This window comes from Oncorhynchus nerka, linkage group LG14 (genome assembly GCF_034236695.1).
Source record: "Oncorhynchus nerka isolate Pitt River linkage group LG14, Oner_Uvic_2.0, whole genome shotgun sequence".
NCBI lineage: Eukaryota > Metazoa > Chordata > Actinopteri > Salmoniformes > Salmonidae > Oncorhynchus > Oncorhynchus nerka.
Genome location: NC_088409.1, coordinates 80,792,275 through 80,810,695, shown reverse-complemented (window position 1 = coordinate 80,810,695; position 18,421 = coordinate 80,792,275). Strand labels below are relative to the sequence as shown.

The 18,421-nt window shown below is 42.7% G+C and overlaps 1 protein-coding gene across 9 annotated transcripts in view; it reads left to right on the top strand.

Annotated features, from left to right (window-relative positions):
- The first annotated feature begins 145 nt into the window (after nt 1-145).
- Nucleotides 146-18,421, top strand: part of LOC115141957 (eukaryotic translation initiation factor 4 gamma 1-like) — a 65,458-nt gene continuing 47,182 nt past the window's right edge. For 6 of the 9 annotated variants that reach the window (XM_029681385.2, XM_065000480.1, XM_065000481.1 and 3 more), the window contains exons 1-7: nt 146-214; nt 6,507-6,583; nt 6,698-6,809; nt 6,921-7,004; nt 7,427-7,459; nt 15,513-15,689; nt 16,421-16,520. In XM_029681385.2, the coding sequence (XP_029537245.2) occupies nt 6,708-6,809; nt 6,921-7,004; nt 7,427-7,459; nt 15,513-15,689; nt 16,421-16,520 (496 nt within the window). In that variant the 5' untranslated portion in view covers nt 146-214; nt 6,507-6,583; nt 6,698-6,707. Of the gene's footprint in view, nt 215-422; nt 531-6,506; nt 6,584-6,697; nt 6,810-6,920; nt 7,005-7,426; nt 7,460-15,512; nt 15,690-16,420; nt 16,521-18,421 lie in introns of those variants that run through there. The other 3 variants (XM_065000487.1, XM_065000486.1, XM_065000485.1) reach the window with 2 other exon arrangements.

Sequence of the window (18,421 nt, the reverse complement as noted above, 5' to 3'; positions counted from 1 at the left end):
TACGCCCATTCAAGTAAAATCAACCGGCTAGTTTGTTTTGTGTGTGTAAATGAATAAGTTTAATATTAGTTTGTGGTTCAGTAGTACATCGTTACCTAAAACGTGTAGCTAAAATCACACCGGCGTCCCTGTCACATGACTGATTAAACCGGAATTTGACTACCGGCTTCCGGGACAGTCCATTCCGTCCGACTGCGGACTGAAGGAGAGAAAGGTAAATGTTAAGGTTTCCAACTATATTCTTAGCTAGTTCAGAACTGTGAGAAACCAATTGACAATCAGCATTCATCCGCGCTTTTTAATGGACTTTAAACCCAGTAGATCGATCTGGGGGATAGAGTAGAGCTCCTTTTCCAGACTGATTTTTCCTCTGCTAGCCCGACCAACCCCCACCCCAAAAAGGGATAGGACACCCCCTTCCTAAATCTTAGGAGGTTATAAACGTTAGCTTACGAAATAGGCAGAAGGTTTCGAAATTTTGAATCACTTTATTAGCTAGCCTATATCCTTCAACATTAAACAAATTTATGGTAAGAATTATTCTATATGCAGCCGGCTTTGGTATTGATTTGAGGTAGTAGCAAGCTAACTTCAGTTGGATTTGTTAACGTTATGAGAAACTGTCCTATGCTTTTCTCGGTTTGTGGGTGAATGATTGCTTGTTTTCGGTAACAAATGTCATGGCATATGTTAGTTTATTCTTGAGGAATGGACATTGAACCCAATCGTTAAAGAATTATAGTTGACGTACCGGTAGTTAGCTGGTACTGGTTAAGGATGCTGCATTTTGTCGCCTTCCAGTCCGCATGGTTGTGTTGTAGCCAGTGTTATCTAGCTGTGTGGTGCTTTCTAGACAACTGGGAACTCAGAAAAAGAGGTCAAGTCATGACGCCAATGCTCTTCAGGTCGGAAAGTCTTAGCCCTAGAAAGTATCCGACTGGATGATTGTTTATAATGGGGTTTCTCAGTTGGGGCTCTTTTTTTTAGTTCCCTGTTGTAATTGAACACGCCAAAGTAGTTTATTTCCGAGTTCCCAGTTGTTTTGAACGTGGCATATAGTCCACATGTATGTGGCGTGTGTAATTTGACAGAGGGATGTGATATTATGGGATCTCAGTTAACTGAGAATACATACTGCTTATGTATGGCCAATGTGGTAGGATCCACATTGGCAAGTTCGGTCCTTGGATCCCATGCGTCATGTTCAGAGGATGACACAGCATGCTACCCTGCGGTTGAAATGGCACTGATGCTGATCCGTTTACTGGTAGTAGTTGCCACAGACGTTGGTTTCCATCTTTTCATTCTTAATCTTTTCGGTATTTGGGAGACCGCTTGCTAGCTGAGGAACGCTCAACTTCGTTCACATATCGGCCTCGATATAAGAGAACGGAGTGGAACGTTCATCACCAACTACCTGCTTGCCTGCATGTAATCATATGCACTTTCGGGTTTGCTGTAAGCGTTGACAATCAAACTAAGCTGAAAACAGTCAAATTAGAGAATCTAAATCCGTTAAGAGAATAGAGGAGAACAAGAAGCCGGCTTCTGCGTGTGCACTGTGCAACACTTACTACGCGCGCTAAAGCCTGAAAACCAACCACGTGGTAACTCAAGTTGGCTTGGGAAAGCGCTGGTTGCAACTAGCTAGTTAACACAGCCACAAAGTCAGAATTGGCTATATCGTTAAGAAAAATGTAACACATCTTAGTTTTTGGTCTTAATATAAGGCTAGAGGTTAGCACTGTGGTTAGGGTAAATTGTATAAATAGGTGGTGTTTATAACTTTGTGGCTGTGGTAACTAGTGACGAGCTAAAAAGCTGTTTGAACAACATGGCGCCGCACAGCGTAGCCATCCTACACGCCTTTTCGTTTCAAGTTATCGGAACTTTGCAGAACTGAGGGTTTGAAAGTTATCCACTATCCGTAGCCTACATGCATGTAGTTAGCAATATTACTGTGTGTATTGTGACAGTCGTCAGGTCTGCTTTTTTTTGTTGTCCTGTGAATTTGTAACTGCATGTTGTGCTTGAATGAAAAATGACCGGTGTGTGGCTTGTACATTACTGCTAAGAGGATCATGTAGCGTAGGAAATAATTAATTTGCCATTCGCTCAGGATGCCCGACAAGTTGTCTTTCTGTTGTAGTAACATCTGCATGAGAGAAGCGATTGCCGATATACGGCGTTTACGGACAAGTGAATTTGGATGAGAACCTGCGCTCAAAATGGATGCCGATTCAGAGTAGCTCATGAGCCTTGAGTCAGGCGAGCCATGATCCCAGATGTGCCCCATTATTAGTACTCAACCAAATGCCTTTTGTTTGAATAGCTTTGTCTTTCATGTTGAATTCGTGGGATTGTGATAATCAGTAACCAATAACTGCTTTAGCCTGCCAAGTGTGCCACCATTGTAATTTAGTAATGTAACCATTATTTAACTAGGTAAGCCAGTAAGAACAAATTCTTATTTACAATGACAGGCAAACCCAGACGACGCCGGGCCAATTGTGTGATACTGCCTGGATTTGACTGTAGAGATGCCTCTTGCACTGAGATGCAGTGCCTTAGACCACTGTGCCACTTGGGGGTACACACCTGTCTGGTCCTGGGTGAAAAGGGTTAGGAAGTCCTGATGTAGAAAATGAGATCACCTGCCTGTGATTTGAATGTTGTTGATAATCCAAATCCAATGTACAGAGAACACTGGAATTCAATTCTGCCCAACAAATGTACAGTTCTTTATCACGTTTGAAATGCTCTCTGGGATGGGATCTGGCTGATGAGTAGTGATACGAATGAGGTCATTGTAGCAAGAATTTTAGGGCAAGACAGACTACAACAATCCAGAGCTAATTGTCCCCCGTAAGGCTTGTTATATATTAAGCTATGGTTTACATAGAAACATGATGTGACTGATGTCTTGTTTCCTTCCTTGCCATCACATACACATTTCTTTGTGTGGCACTGCCATAGGCCTATTGACCTGGCTGATACTGTAAAAGTTTAAAGCATGTATAACTCATAGCAGATGTTTCAAAGGTCGTGCAAGCTAGTGTGTTTGTGCCTATCCATCCAGGCAGTACAGTTCCTTTAAAGCTGACTATCACGTACGCTAAATTGTCTGAGAATCGGAGGCTGGCAATTCAATCGTTAAGCATGTGACATGTCAATGCCACTGTTTAGTAATTGCCTGAACCACTCTTGGGGGTTGAGACTGCATAACAAAACACTGTGAACTTACCCTGACGCTACCGTTTACATAGACGCACAGCTTGAATTATCCACTAGTGCATAGTTACACACGCAAACAAACACTTTTTCAGCCTTGTCAAGGCGACAGTGCTGTGCTCCCACCCTCACTAGGTCATAGTGTCATGTTGGGGTTATGCATCGGTCTCTGTTGAACTTGAACGACCCCACACCCACTTATCCCGTTCTCTCTACTTCCTGTCAGGCCAGCTCAGATGACTGGGCCTGGTTGGTGTGGTCTTGGCTGAGGTTCACATATCTCCCTCCAACCCCCGGTCCCTTGGGCTACCCTGCCAAGTCAGTTCTGCACTGCAGCACTATCGCTGCGGGAGTAGGATACTCTTACTGAGTTGGTTTAGTATATGCGCACACACACACTTAATTAATGCTGCCAGAATAGTAGGTGAATGAGCTACAGTGCCTTTGGAAGGTATTCAGACCCCTTGACCTTTTCCACAGTTTGTTACATTACAGCTTTATTCTGAAATGTATTAATTTAAACAATTCCTCAGCAATCTACACACAATACCCCATAATTGACAATGTGAAAAGCTTCTTTTTTTTTTTTTTTAGAAAAACAGATTTATTATTTACATAAGTATTCAGACCCTTTGCCATGAGACTTGAAATTGAGCTCGGGTGCATCCTGTTTCCATTGATCATCTTTGAGATGTTTTGATTGGAGTCCACCTGTGTTAATTTCAATTGATTGGACATAATTTGGAAAGGCGCACATCTGTCTATATAAGGCCCCACAGCTGACAGTGCATGTCTGCGCAAATACCAAGCCATGACGTCAAAGGAACTGTCCGTTTGGATATATGCTCCTAAAAACCAATGAGGAGATTTGAGAGGCAGGACTGGCAGCGCATTGAGCGTCACAAATAGAACCAAGTTATATTTTAGCGCCCGGCTATTCATTCAAACAGCACTTTCATGTGTTTTGCCAGCAGCTCTTCGTTGTGCGTCAAGCATTGCGCTGTTTATGACTTCAAGCCTATCAACTCCCGAAATTAGGCTGGTGTAACCGATGTGAAATGGCTAGCTAGTTAGCGGGGTGCGCGCTAATTACGTTTCAAACGTCACTCGCTCTGAGACTTGGAGTGGTTATTCCCCTTGCTCTGCATGGGTAATGCTGCTTCGAGGGTGGCTGCTGTCGTTGTGTTCCTGTTTCGAGCCCAGGTAGGAGCGGGACGGAAGCTATACTGTTACACTGGCAATACTAAAGTGCCTATAAGAATAGTCAAAGGTTAATGAAATGCAAATGGTATAGAGAGAAATAGTCCTATAATTCATATAATAACTACAACCTAGAACTTCTTACCTGGGAATATTGAAGACTCATGTTAAAAGGAACCACCAGCTTTCATATGTTCTCATGTTCTGAGCAAGGAACTGAAACGTTAGCTTTCTTACATGGCACATATTACACTTACTTTCTTCTCCAACACTTTGTTTTTGCATTATTTAAACCAAATTGAACATGTTTCATTATTTATTTGATGCTAAATTGATTTTATTGATGTATTATATTAAGTTAAAATAAGGGTTCATTCAGTATTGTTGTAATTGTCATTATTACAAACAAAAAAAATGGTCAGATTAATCGGTATCGGGCGTTGAAGAATCATAATCGGTCGACCTCTAGTCTGAATTTTTATGTAAATGTGATATTTCAGTTAAAAGATATATATATATAAAGTAGCAAAAATGTTTAAACCTGTTTTTGCTTTTTCATTGTGGGGTATTGTGTGTAAATAAAAAAAAATGTAACTAATCAATTTTAGAGTAAGGCTGTAACGTAACGAAGTGTGGAGGAAGTCAAGGGGTCTGAATACTTTCCGAAGGCACTGTATATGGTCATCAGGGAACTCAACTGTAGCCTTCATGTATGTGAAGTGCTCCCCATCCATACCTTTCTGAGGGAACAGCTTTAGGTCTGCTATGGGGTGTGTCCCAGGGTTCCCCTTTGGAGAACATGGGTCTCTCCCCACAGGGTGAAGCAGTCTTTCATTGGCTGTCTTGCTGTCAGGGTGAGCACAGGGAGACCCTCTAAAGGGGTCTATGCAACAGAAGCCAATGTAGGTCTGTTTACATCACTATATAGTTCTATGTACATTTTTGCAGCTGAACTTTTGGAACTTGGTGTAAACGGACCTCCGTTTGCATAGACTGTGGAGAAACCTTTGTGTGGACATGACACTCCGGGGCTATAATCTCACTCTGTTTCTGACCTTAATTAACCAGCACCTCCTTTTTAGAGACATTGCCATTTCCCTTCCAACTCCCCCACCGTTCTAAGGGTGTGGTAGTGTCAGTGGAAAATGTCCTAAGTTTGCTGTTCCGACAGTCAATCTATATTTTGTTGAAGGTGCTGGGTTTGTCTAGTGTGCTTTTCTTCTCCTCTGTCTAACAGTCAGTTTTTCTGTTTTGGCTTCTTTCACCTGACAGAAGTGTAATTTCCGTTTATAAAACATGATTTGGGGCTTTTCCCCACTGCTCTTTGTGTGGCAGGGCAGTCTGCGTTTACTGTTACTTTAGGAGTAAACAATGTTGGGTTTTACCCCGGGGCCATCGGGACAATAGTAAGGATGGAGAGGATATTTGTTTCTTGCTTGAGGCCAATTTTGTTGTTTGAGTCACTCGGATAGCATAAGCCATGGCAAAATGTGTAGAATTGCTGGAAATCTGCTTTAAAACTGAATGTTCTCTCAAGCCCCATGGCGAGATGTGTAAAATTGCAAGAAATTAGCTTGACAAAAGGTAATATTTTGTGACTGCGGCCAACAGGAAGGCCTAAAATGTTCGGTCAGCGACCGCTCCATTGGCCACGCCCCCACCCCACCTACCACCTAAGCCCTATTTTTTTTAAACTCTAGTCTGCTATACCTGTGCCAAAACGCTTGTATTTTTCATCCTATTGCTTGTTCTTTTTTATATAGTGAGCCAACATGTTTTCAACACTTGATTTATTTCCATGACTGATAAACTAATTTTCTCTTGATCTCTAGTCTCTGGAGCAGACATATTGTATGTTTAGAACATCAACTTGCAATAAAAAATCGCAATAGCGTACATATAGAATCACAGTTTTGTATTGGCACCTAAATGTCATATCGCGAGGTCCTGGCAATTCCCAGCTCTAGACAATATGCCTGTCTCTTGGAGAATATGATTGTATCCCCTGTGTACCAAACCATTGGACTCATAACTGAGATGACAATCTTACCTTTCACCCTCTCTCTCTCTGATAGGTTGATCAGACAGACGACCACCACGTTGGCACACCACATCCTTGCTCCCGTTCCTGGGACTAAACACGGTTCAACGTGTGAGTGCTGATCAACAAAGCCTAAACACCATTCTCTTGGTCTCTCGCTCTCTTCTAGTTCATCACTGAATTTTTTTCTCTTCACCTCCTCCACTCTGTTATTCCTCCTCTCAGATTTCCGTGCATGTCCGAGTGCACCCATGCAGAACCACATGAAATGAATAAAGCACCACAGTCTATAACGCGACCCCACCCTGCCCTCTCCCCTGGACTCCAGCTAGTAAGGGTAATCTACTGTCTGTTTAGATTGAAGCTTCAATCTTGTCTTGTGGTTTGTCCAATCGGTAACCATATTGTTGATCATGGTCTCTCCCCTCTTTTTCTCTCCCTTTCACAGCCCATCTTCCCTCCTGGACAGCCCCCCTCTGTTGTCTTTGCCACCCCACCTTCACAAATGAACCCAGCGCCACAGCCCCGACAGGTACACATGTTCGTCACCCCACAGCTTCACCTCTTGACATTACTTATTATTTCCGCTGTCAGATGCTTCTCCGTAGTGCAGTATCTTAATCCATTGGTAGGAATGTAGATTATGCTACATGCCAACTCTTCACTCTTTCCTACAACTAAGCTCTCCTGTTGATTCCATCTCATACTGTTTTTAGCGCCCAGTGTGTGTACGTTCCACCCTCCAACCTGTCAACGTTACTGCTGGAAGGCAAAATCAGTATGTCAGATCTCAGATGAGACTTGTATTGTGTTCTGAGTCCTCTTGTTAATCCCTGCTCCCTGCCTTCCTATCTGTGTGTGGTTTTGTAGGAAGGTTGTATCCGCTGCTCTCCAGCTGTTGTCCTATGTGGGTTTAACCTCTGACCTGTGACGTATCTTGTTCTACTTTTCTAGTTCGCCCCCGTGCCCCGTGCTTTACACCAACAGGTACTAACAGTCTGATTTGGGTGGGCTGGGTTGGAATTGTGGGCACTGTGGAGTTCTCTTCACTTGCATTTCCTGTCTTCCTGAACTGTTTCTGAGCACTGCATGTTCTAAAACCAACTCATGTTTAATATGGGAGGCCAAAAGATTGAATCTGCCGTAGGATCCTATTCAGAAAGTATTCTGGGATGTCTTGTCTCTGAGGACCGCATTCATTGGGAACTAGATGTCGACCGATTAATCGGAATGACCGATTAATTAGGGCCAATTTCAAGTTTTCATAACAATCGGAAATCTGTTATTTTGGGCGCTGATTTAAAAAAAAATATATATAGATTTTCAAGTGTTTATTTTGTATTTTTATACCTTTTATTTAACTAGGCAAGTCAGTTAAGAACACATTCTTATTTTCAATGACTGCCTAGGAGCGGTGGGTTAACTACCTTGTTCAGGGGCAGAAGGACAGATTTTCACCTTGTCAGCTCAGGGGATCCAATCTTGCAACCGTACAGTTAACTAGTCCAACGCTCTAACCATTGCACTCCACGAGTAGCCTGCTTGTTACGCGAATGCAGTAGAAGCCAAGGTAAATTGCTAGTTGGCATTAAACTGATCTTATAAAAAACAATCGATCATAATCACTAGTTATAACTACTAATCCAGTTTAGCAGGCAATATTAACCAGGTGAAATTATGTAATTTCTTTTGCAGAGTCAGGGTATATGCAACAGTTTGGGCTGCCTGGCTCATTGTGAACTAATTTCCCAGAATTTCACATAATTATGACATACATTGAAGGTTGTGCAATGTAACAGGAATATTTAGACGTAGGGATGCCACCCGTTAGATAAAATACCAAACGGTTCCGTATTTCACTGAAATAATAAACGTTTTGTTTTCGAAATGTTAATTTACGGATTCAACTATATTAATGACCTAAGGCTCATATTTCTGTGTGTTATTATGTTATAATTAAGTCTGATTTGATAGAGCAGTCTGACTGAGCAGCAGCAGGCCCGTAATCATTCATTCAAACAGCACTTTCGTGCGTTTTGCCAGCAGCTCTTCGCAAAAACATCGCTGTTTTTCTGTCTTCAAGCCTATCAGCCTAATGGCTGGTATAACCAATGTGAAATGGCTATCTAGTTAGCTGGGTGTGCGCTAATACCGTTTCAAATGTCACTCGCTTTTAGATTTGGAGTAGTTATTCCCCCCGCTGCAAGGGCCGAAGGCTTTTGTGGAGCGATGGGTAACGATGCTTCGAGTATGGCTGTTGTCAATGTTTTCTTGGTTCGAGCTCAGGTAGGGGCGAGGAGGGGGACGGAAGCTATACTGTTACATTGGCAATACTATAGTGCCTATAAGAACATCCAATAGTCAAAGGTTAATGAAATACAAATGGTATAGAGAGAAATAGTCCTATAATAACTACAACTTCATGTTAAAAAGAAACCACCAGCTATAATATGTTCTCATGTTCTGAGCAAAGAACTGAAACGTTAGCTTTCTTACATGGCACATATTGCACTTTTACTTTCTTCTCCAACACTTTGTTTTTGCATTATTTAAACCAAAATGAACATTATTTATTTGAGGCTAAATTGATTTTATTGATGTATTATATTAAGTCAAGTGTTCATTCAGTGTTGTTGTAATTATCATTATTACAAATACATTTTTTTTATCGGCCGATTAACCGGTATCTGTCCTTTTTGGTCCTCCAATAATCGGTATCGGCGTTGAAAAATCATAATTGGTCTACCTCTATTGGGAACTTATAGTGTTCACACATACCAGGGTTTCCGTTAGCTAGTAATGGCAGAAACAACAATAAATTCAATTTATGTCCAGCAGAAGATAGTAATGCTTTTTTGCTTATTCATTGATGGAAATATATTTGACTGGTCATGCTTTTCGGTCTATAGGTTAGTTTCCAGAATTTAGATTGCGTCATCTGTGAATCTTTTGGGGCGGTATGCAAATTTGAGTGGGTCTAGGGCAGTGGTTCCCAAACTTTTTATAGTCCCGTACCTCTTCAAACATTCCACCTCCAGCTGCGTACCCCTTCTAGCACCAGGGTCAGCACACTCTCAAATGTTATTTTTTGCCATCATTGTAAGCCTGTCACACACACACACACACTATACAATACATTTATTAAACATAAGAGTGAGGGAGTTTGTCACAACCCAGCTCATGGGAAGTGACAAAGAGCTCTTATAGGACCAGGACACAAATAATAATATAATAATCAATAACTTTGCTCTTTATTTAGCCATCTTACATATAAAACCTTATTTGTTCATCGGAAATTGTGAATAGGGGCGGCAGGTAGCCAAGTGGTTAACCTCTTCCTTCTACCCTCTACTTTTTTGAACATTCTGTTAAAAATCGCGCAACATTTCAGCGCCCTGCTACTCATGCCAGGAATATAGTATATGCATTTGCTTAGTCTGTGTGGATAGAAAACACTCAGACGTTTATAAAACTGGTTAAATCACTGCTGTGGCTTTACCAGAACGGCATTTACATCGAAAAGCACAGGAAAAACTGATCACTGAAAATGGGAAAATATATCCATGCGCTACTTGAACCCATTGATAAAGGTGAACCACAATTAATTGACTGAGGTTGCAGTACCTACAGCTTCCACACGGTGTCTAGAGTCTTGTCATTTCCCTTCGAGTTTTTTCTTGGTCAAACACATGCAGGGCACCGTATTTCCTTAGGTCTAGGACCGGATATTTTCGTTGAGTTTCTAGCCGGACATTTTTCCAGACGGACAGCTAATGATCTTTACATCGCCTCCTGATGAATTTTATCGCTTATTAACGTTTACTAATACCTAAAGTTGCATTACAAACGTATTTCAAGTGTTTTGTGAAAGTTTATCGTCGACTTTTTGAATTTTAAAAATGACGTTACGTTTTGAAACAATGTTTTTTTCGTTTATCACACAGTCTACATATAACCATATCTTGGCTTTATATGGGCCGATTTAATCGAAATAAAGACCCAATAGTGTTTATGGGACATCTAGGAGTGCCAACAAAGAAGATGGTGAAAGGTAATGACTGTTTTCTATTTTATTGTGCGGTTTGTGTAACGCCGAAATGCTAATTATTTTGTTTACGTCCCCTGCGGGTCTTTTGGGGTGTTACATGCTATCAGATAATAGCTTCTCATGCTTTCGCCGAAAAGCATTTTAAAAATCTGACTTGTTGCCTGGATTCACAACGAGTGTAGCTTTAATTCGATACCCTGCATGTGTATTTTAATGAACGTTTGAGTTTTAACTAATACTATTAGCATTTAGCGTAGCGCATTTGCATTTCCAGAGCTCTAGTTGGGACGCAAGCGTCCCGAGTAGAAGCAAGAGGTTAACAGCGCGATTTGACATTTTGCTTGTTTGATGGTTCGTCTGAGGGCATAGCGGGATTTATTATAGGCATTCAGATTAGTATCCCGCTCCTTAAAAGTGGCAGCTTTAGCTTGATGCGTATGTTGCCTGAAGTCCATGGCTTTTGGTTGGGATATGTACGTACGGTCACTGTGGGGACGATGTCATCGATGCACTTTTTGATGATGCTGGTGACTGAGGTGGTGTACTCCTCAATGCCATTGGATGAATCCGAGAACACATTCCAGTCTGTGCTAGAAAAACAGTCCTGTAGCGTAGCATCCGCGTCATCTGACCACTTCCGTGTTGAGCGATTTTAAATAAAATGTTAACTAGGCAAGTCAGTTAACCTCATAGTCCGACCCATCCCGGATCCGGTATCGTGACTACAGCCTCAAGCTCATTACCATAACGCAACGTTAGCGATTTCTAAAAATTGCAAATGAAATGAAATAAATATGCCTGCTCTCAAGCTTATCCTTTTCTTAACAACACTGTCATCTCAGATTTTCAAAATATGCTTTTGAACCAGAGAAAATCAATCATTTGTGTAAGAGTGTTGATAGCTAGCTTAGCATTTAGCGTAGCATTTAGCACGCAACATATTCACAAAAACCAGCAAAGGAATCAAATAAAATAATTTACCTTTGAAGAACTTCAGATGTTTCAATGAGGAGACTCTCAGTTACATAGCAGATGTCCAGTTTTTCCTGAAAGATTCTTTGTGTAGGACAAATCGCTCCGTTTTGTTACTATGCATTTGGCTACCGAAACTAACCGAAAATTCAGTCACCTACACGTCAAACTTTTTTCCGAATTAACTCCATAATATCGACTGAAACATGGCAAACGTTGTTTGAATCAATCCTCAAGGTGTTTTGTCATATATCTCTTCATTGAAATGCCGTTCGTGGAAGCATGCTTTCTTGTCAGAATCCCATGGAAAAATACCAGTAGCTGAGTTTTGCGCACCAATTTCCACTCAGGACACCGTGCAGACACTTGGCAATTGTAGTCTCTTATGGTCAATCTTCCAATGATATGCTTGCAAATACGTCACAATGCTCCAGACCCCTTGGGGAAACGATAGAAAGGGTCGGCTCATTCCTGTCGCATTCACAGCCATATAAGGAGATCATGGAAAACGTAGCTTCGGAAATCCTGTTCATTTCCTGGTTGCAGAAACATCTTGGTTTTGTTCTAGGGCACTCACAGTGAAAATCTTTGCAGTTCTGGAAACGTCAGTGTTTTCTTTCCAAAGCTATCAATTCCATGCATAGTCGAGCATCTTTTCGTGACAAAATATTGCGCTTAAAACGGGCACGTCTTTTTATCCAAAAATGAAATACTGCCCCTAGAGTCGTAAGAGGTTAAGAACACATGCTTATTTACAATGACTGCCTATGAGCAGTGGGTTAACTGCCTTGTTCAGGGACAGAACGACAGATTTTGTACTTTGTCTGCTCAGGGATTTGATCTAACAACCTTTCAGTTGCTGGCCCAACGCTTTAACCACTAGGCTACCTGCCGCCCCTGCTTTAGTGTTTGCTTGTAAGCAGGAATTCATCTGGTTGCACATGTGACATTGTTGAAGGAATTTAATTCCTCTGTTTTAATTCCCAATCAAAATTAAACACTCTGTCAATGCATAAGGGTAAGGGTAAGACCCTTATTTTATAAGAATGGACAGAGCCCCGGTCTTAAAAGTCAAGTAACAGCCTTTAATTCAAGAGAGTACTGAGTTCATACACATTTTACCACAGGTTATAAACTGAAAATGACGTCAGAGTTTTCTAAATGTTCCGTCGCTTCTTGACACTGGTAGAAAGGCCCTATAGTTCTCAAGCCTTCCCTCGCCTAGAGCCAAGGTCAGTCAGTGTAGATAAGCATTCTAGACAGTCTGGAGATAGTTCATTCATTTGTACCAAGGAACAGACCGTCATTGTTCTAAACTCTTGACTATATTATATTCAATACTGGGAGCAAGAGAGAAAATTCATACATGTACAGTAACATAATAGTATTCGGATTAGTCAGTCCTGATTGAAATGTATACATAATTAGTCATTGATTAAAAAAATCCCTTAACAGACATGCTGGTAAAAATTTGGTAAATCTGATTTAAGTTTACCTGCATTAAAGTCCCCAACCACTAGGAGCGCCGCTTCTGGGTGAGCATTTTCTTATTTGCTTATGGCCTTATAGAGTTGGTTGAGTGGTGTATCGGTCTGTGGTGGTAAATAGACGGTTATGAATAATATAGATAACTCTTCGTAGATAGTGTGGTCTACAGCTTATCATAAGGTACTCTACCTCAGGCGAGCAATACCTCGAGACTTCTTTATTATTAGACGTCGAGCACCAGCTGTTATTGACAAAAAGACACACTCTCGTCTTACCAGACATAGCTTCTCTGTTCGGCCGGTGCATTAAAAATCCCTCCAGCTCTATATTATCCATATAGTCGTTCAGCCACGGCTCGGTGAAACATAAGATATTACAGTTCTTAATGTCTCATTGCGAGGGTAGTCGTAGGTCATCCATTTTATTTTCCAGTAATTGCATGTTAGCAAGTAGAATTTATGGCATTGGGAGTTCTCGCTCATCTACAGATTATCAAAAGACAGCTTGATCTGCATCCTCTTTCCCTCCGTCTTTTCTTCACGCAAATGACTGGGATCTGGGCCTGTTCCCGGGAGAGCAGTATATCTTACTCGTCGGACTCGTTAAAGGATAAAGCTTATTCCAGTTCTTGGTGAGTCATCCCAGTTCTGATGTCCAGAAGTTATTTTCAGTCATAAGAGATGGTAGCAGCAACATTATGTACAAAATAAGTTACAAACAAACAAAATAGCATAATTGTTTACGGGCATGTAAAACATCAGCCATCCTCTTTGGCTTGCGAGGTTACACGTGGTCTGCGGTTGTGAGGCCGGTTGGACGTACTGCCAAATTCTCTGAAACGATGTTGGAGGTGGCTTAAGGTAGAGAAATTAGCATTCAGTTCTCTGGCAACAGCTCTGGTGGACATTCTTGCAGTCAGCATGCCAATTGCACGCTGCCTCAATTTGAGACATCTGTAGCATTGTGTTGTGACAACTGCACATTTTAGTGGCCGTTTATTGTCCCCGGCACATGGTGCACCTGTGTAATGATCATGCTGTTTAATCAGCTTCTTGATATGCCACACCTGACATGTGGATGGATTATCTTGGCAAAGGAAAAATGCTCACTAACAGGGATGTGAACACCGTTATCTGCAAAATTGAGGAGAGAAGCTTTTTGTGCACATGTAAAATGTCTGGGGTCTTTTATTTCAGCTCATGTATCATGGACCAAACTTTATATGTTGTTTATATTTTTGTTGGGTATATTGAGGCATGCCTTATCTTGCTTCAGAGTAGCCTATTAGAGATTTCAAACGTTCTAATATTTTCATCTGTCATGTGAAACTGCTTGCATGTGTAGTGCCCTTTTCACAACTGTTTTCCGACTAATTGCATTATGGAACAAACCTTCGCGTGTTGCCTACTGCCCTGTGCTCATTGCTGCGCTTATAATGTGAAGAAATAAGTTTATCAACATTAAGTGATACATTCTGAACTGTTGCTTCAGACTCATTTATTTCTAATTCAGTAGCCTAGGCCTACTGGTTGTATGGATTTGTGATCTATCACCCCACAACTGTCCCGAGTCGTCTGTTTTTGAATAGGCTACTTATTTCGAGACAAGCTGACCAATAGAATAGGTTGCCTAAACCTTTTTTCTGTAGTAGATTGACATAGGCTCGTGATTCTGCTGTTCGTTACTTGTGGACAGTTATTCTGCCATGTCAAAGTGCACATCAGAATTCGATAAGGACCGCACATCATTGCATTCTCAACTTGCATGTTCTGTTAACATGAATTACCGTAATCGCAATGAGATTTTTAATTTCATTCAAATGTTTCCTGTGAAATGTCCAGAGCCACATTTTCTTAACGGAAACCCTGACACGCACACACAGACTCCGTGCTCTATGTTAGCTTTGCACATGGACAGTTACTCACACACCTGCATATTTAATGGACTAGGGATGTGTCCTGCATTTTGCATGCTGCTTGTTAATTCACTGCTGGGTGGTGGGGGTAGGCTCTGCTTTCTGTCAACTTAACTGACTGCCGCTCTCACTCCCTCTCGTTCCACCTCTCTCTCCCTCCCCTCTCACCCCCCCTCTCGCTTGCGCGTGTGTGTGTTCACGTGGTGTCTGGGCGATGTGCTGCTGAAGGGAGGATTCAGGTCACTGCAGGTAACGCTTAGACTCCTGGAAAGAGGTCTGTCTAGTTGTTCCTGCCTGTGGTCCTGTCGTCATCATTTTGGCTTCCGTTTTGCTTGAAGAGTCATCGCAATGTAAATGAAGCAACACAGAACATTCTAGTAATATTTGTTTTTTAGCAGTTTGGGTTCTGCCTTTTTGAACAGGCTGTTAAAGTGCCAGAATAGCTTGTTGAAATTGTTTTTGTATTAACTGGCAAGGGGAAATATAATAGCCCTTTTAAAGTTGGGTTGAATTTTATTGTTGAGCGTTTTTACAAAAGAGGAGACTTATGGACATGTGACACTTCAATAACTTGCCCCGCTCTTCTCTCCTACTGCCTCATCTTCTCTTCTCTCCAGCCGTACTACAGCCGTTCCAGTCTGCACAGCAATGCCCCCAGGGTGCCCCCCAGCAGCACGCCGAGGCCCGTGGCGCCCACACACGTCTACCAGCCGGGCCAACAGATGATGATGATCCCCTCACAGCGGATCCCCTTCCCCAACCAACAAGGCCCCGCCTACTTCATACCCGGACAGGTAAACACAGCCCCACCCCTTCCTACAGGGTTCTCCATCTTTACTAGGGGCCACTCTCATTCTCTTTACTCAGACATTCACTATAACTTTTGGGACTGTTCCATTGGTTCCCATCCGCCAGGCAAGCTCAATCAAGTGCCGCTATGGTATTTGGGAAGAAAATAAATGCTATTTGGAAGTAGGTCTGGTAGCAACTAACAATGCAGTTCCCCTTCCTGTCTGTGAGGGATGCCCCACATGGCCTGCCTTCCCCTGGTGACCTGAGTCAGACAGATTCAGCTGAGTCTGGCCTCTGCTCTATGGAGCCAGTGTTGGGACAAAAGCCCCTTTCCCCTCCCCCTGGCCATGGCCAGGTGATCAGCTGACCCTCCAGTTCCTTCCTGATTGTGCAGTGACTAAAACACCACAGAGAGAGAGAGCAGGATGGGTGTTACTGTGTGTGTTTGAAGAAGAGGTGTATGTTAGACGTTAGGAGAGGTAGGCCTGCCACAGCTGGTTGGTCATCAAAACCACACTAAAGTGTGTGTGGGACAAAGAAAGGTAGAGGTGTGTCTGTCTGAATGAGTTATATCAAGTACTAGTTGGCAGACTGTCTTAACACCTTTTCCATCTTACTCGTTGTTCTGTAGTTGAGCTTTAGCTTGCCTTGAATCCTCTGGGCTCGGGGAACACTCTACAATGTACGTTTAGGTCTTATATTTAAACCATTCTGACATGTCTCTCTCCCTCAGTACCGGTCAACGTACGTGGCCACCCCCCAGCAGTACCCGGTCCCGCCGGGCACCCCAGGCTTCTACCCAGGCACCAGCCCAGCTGAATATGGTACTTATGGTAAGAGGCTCTGCTTAGGGCCTCACCTGCCGATACCCACCTTTACCCAACACCACAGGCCTCAGCTTTACACCGCTCTCTCCTGGACACACTGAAAACAGGGATGTCAATTCCTGAGATTAATTTTAAAGTATTTTCAACCGAATTTCAATTGACTGAATTGAAGAGAAATGGAATTCAACCCTGATACACAGGTCAAATTCCAAACCTGTTACTTATTTCGGCACAATAAGTTATTCCCAACAGTGTGCTCTCTTCCAAAATCCCTAATGTCACTGTTCAGTTTGTCCAGGACGAAGGCCTCTGAGCTGGTGATTCAGATTTTGACTGCCCTCTAGTGGTATGTACAGGGGCTATAGAAAGCTCACTGGTTGTCCTGAAAACCAGCTTGGTGACCCTGCTCTCAAGCCTGTGAGCTATGTAGGGTCTGTACAGTTCAGCAGTGACCTGGTCAGAGCAGTCCATTTATGGTGTCTACTTTAGAAAATGTTGACATGTGTTGCTCCAACATGCTTAAATATAAATATGAGGTCTGTTATACTCACAGACATAATTCATAACAGTTTTCGAAACTTCAGAGTGTTTTCTATCCAAATCTACTAATTATATGCATATCTTAGCTTCTGGGCCTGAGTAGCAGGCAGTTTACTCTGAGCACCGTACTTATCCAAGCTACTCAATACTGCCCCCCATCCATAAGAAGTTAACAAGATGTCTGATTGTAAATAAGGTTTTGAGAGCTGGGGGAGTTGTGTGTTTGTGTGTGGATATAAATATAGCAAAAAAAGAAACGTCCCTTTTTCAGGACCCTGTCTTTCAAAGATAATTCGAAAAAAATCCAAATAACATCACAGCTCTTCATTGTAAAGGGCTTAAACACCGTTTCCCATGCTTGTTCAATGAACCATAAACAATTAATGAACATGCACCTGTGGAACAGTCGTTAAGATTCTAACAGCTTACAGACTGTAGGCAATCAAGGTCACAGTTATGAAAACTTAGGACACTAAAGAGGCCTTTCTACTGACTCTGAAAAACACCAAAAGAAAGATGCCCAGGGTCCCTGCTCACCTACATGAACATGCCTTAGGCATGCTGCAAATAGGCATGAAGCCTGCAGATGTGGCCAGGGCAGTAAATAGCAATGTCCGTACTGTGAGACGCCTAAGACAGCGCTACAGGGCGGACAGCTGATCGCCCTCGCAGTGGCAGACCACGTGTAACACCTGCACAGGATCGGTACAGCCGAACATCACACCTGCGGGACAGGTACAGGGTGGCAACAACAACTACCTGAGTTAAACCAGGAACGCACAATCCTTCCAGCAGTGCTCAGACTGTCTGCAATAGGCTGAGAGAGACTGGACTGAGGGCTTGTAGCCTGTTTTAAGGCAGGTCCTCACCAGACATCACCGGCAACAACGTCGCCTATGGGCACAAACCCACCGTCGCTGGACCAAACAGGACTGGCAAAACGTGCTCTTCATTGACAAGTCGCGGTTTTGTCTCACCAGGGGTGATGGTCGGATTCGCGTGTATCGTTGAAGGAATGAGCGTTACACCGAGACCTGTACTCTGGAGCGGGATCGATTTGGAGGTGGAGGGTCCGTCATGGTCTGGGACGGTGTGTCACAGCATCATCGGACTGAGCTTGTTGTCATTGCAGGCAATCTCAACGCTGTGTGTTACAGGGAAGACATCCTCCTCCCTTATGTGGTACCCTTCCTGCAGACTCATCCTGACATGACCCTCCAGCATGACAACACTGTGCGTTACAGGGAAGGCATCCTCCTCCCTCATGTGGTACCCTTCCTGTAGGCTCATCCTGACATGACCCTCCAGCATGACAACGCTGTGTGTTACAGGGAAGACATCCTCCTCCCTCATGTGGTACCCTTCCT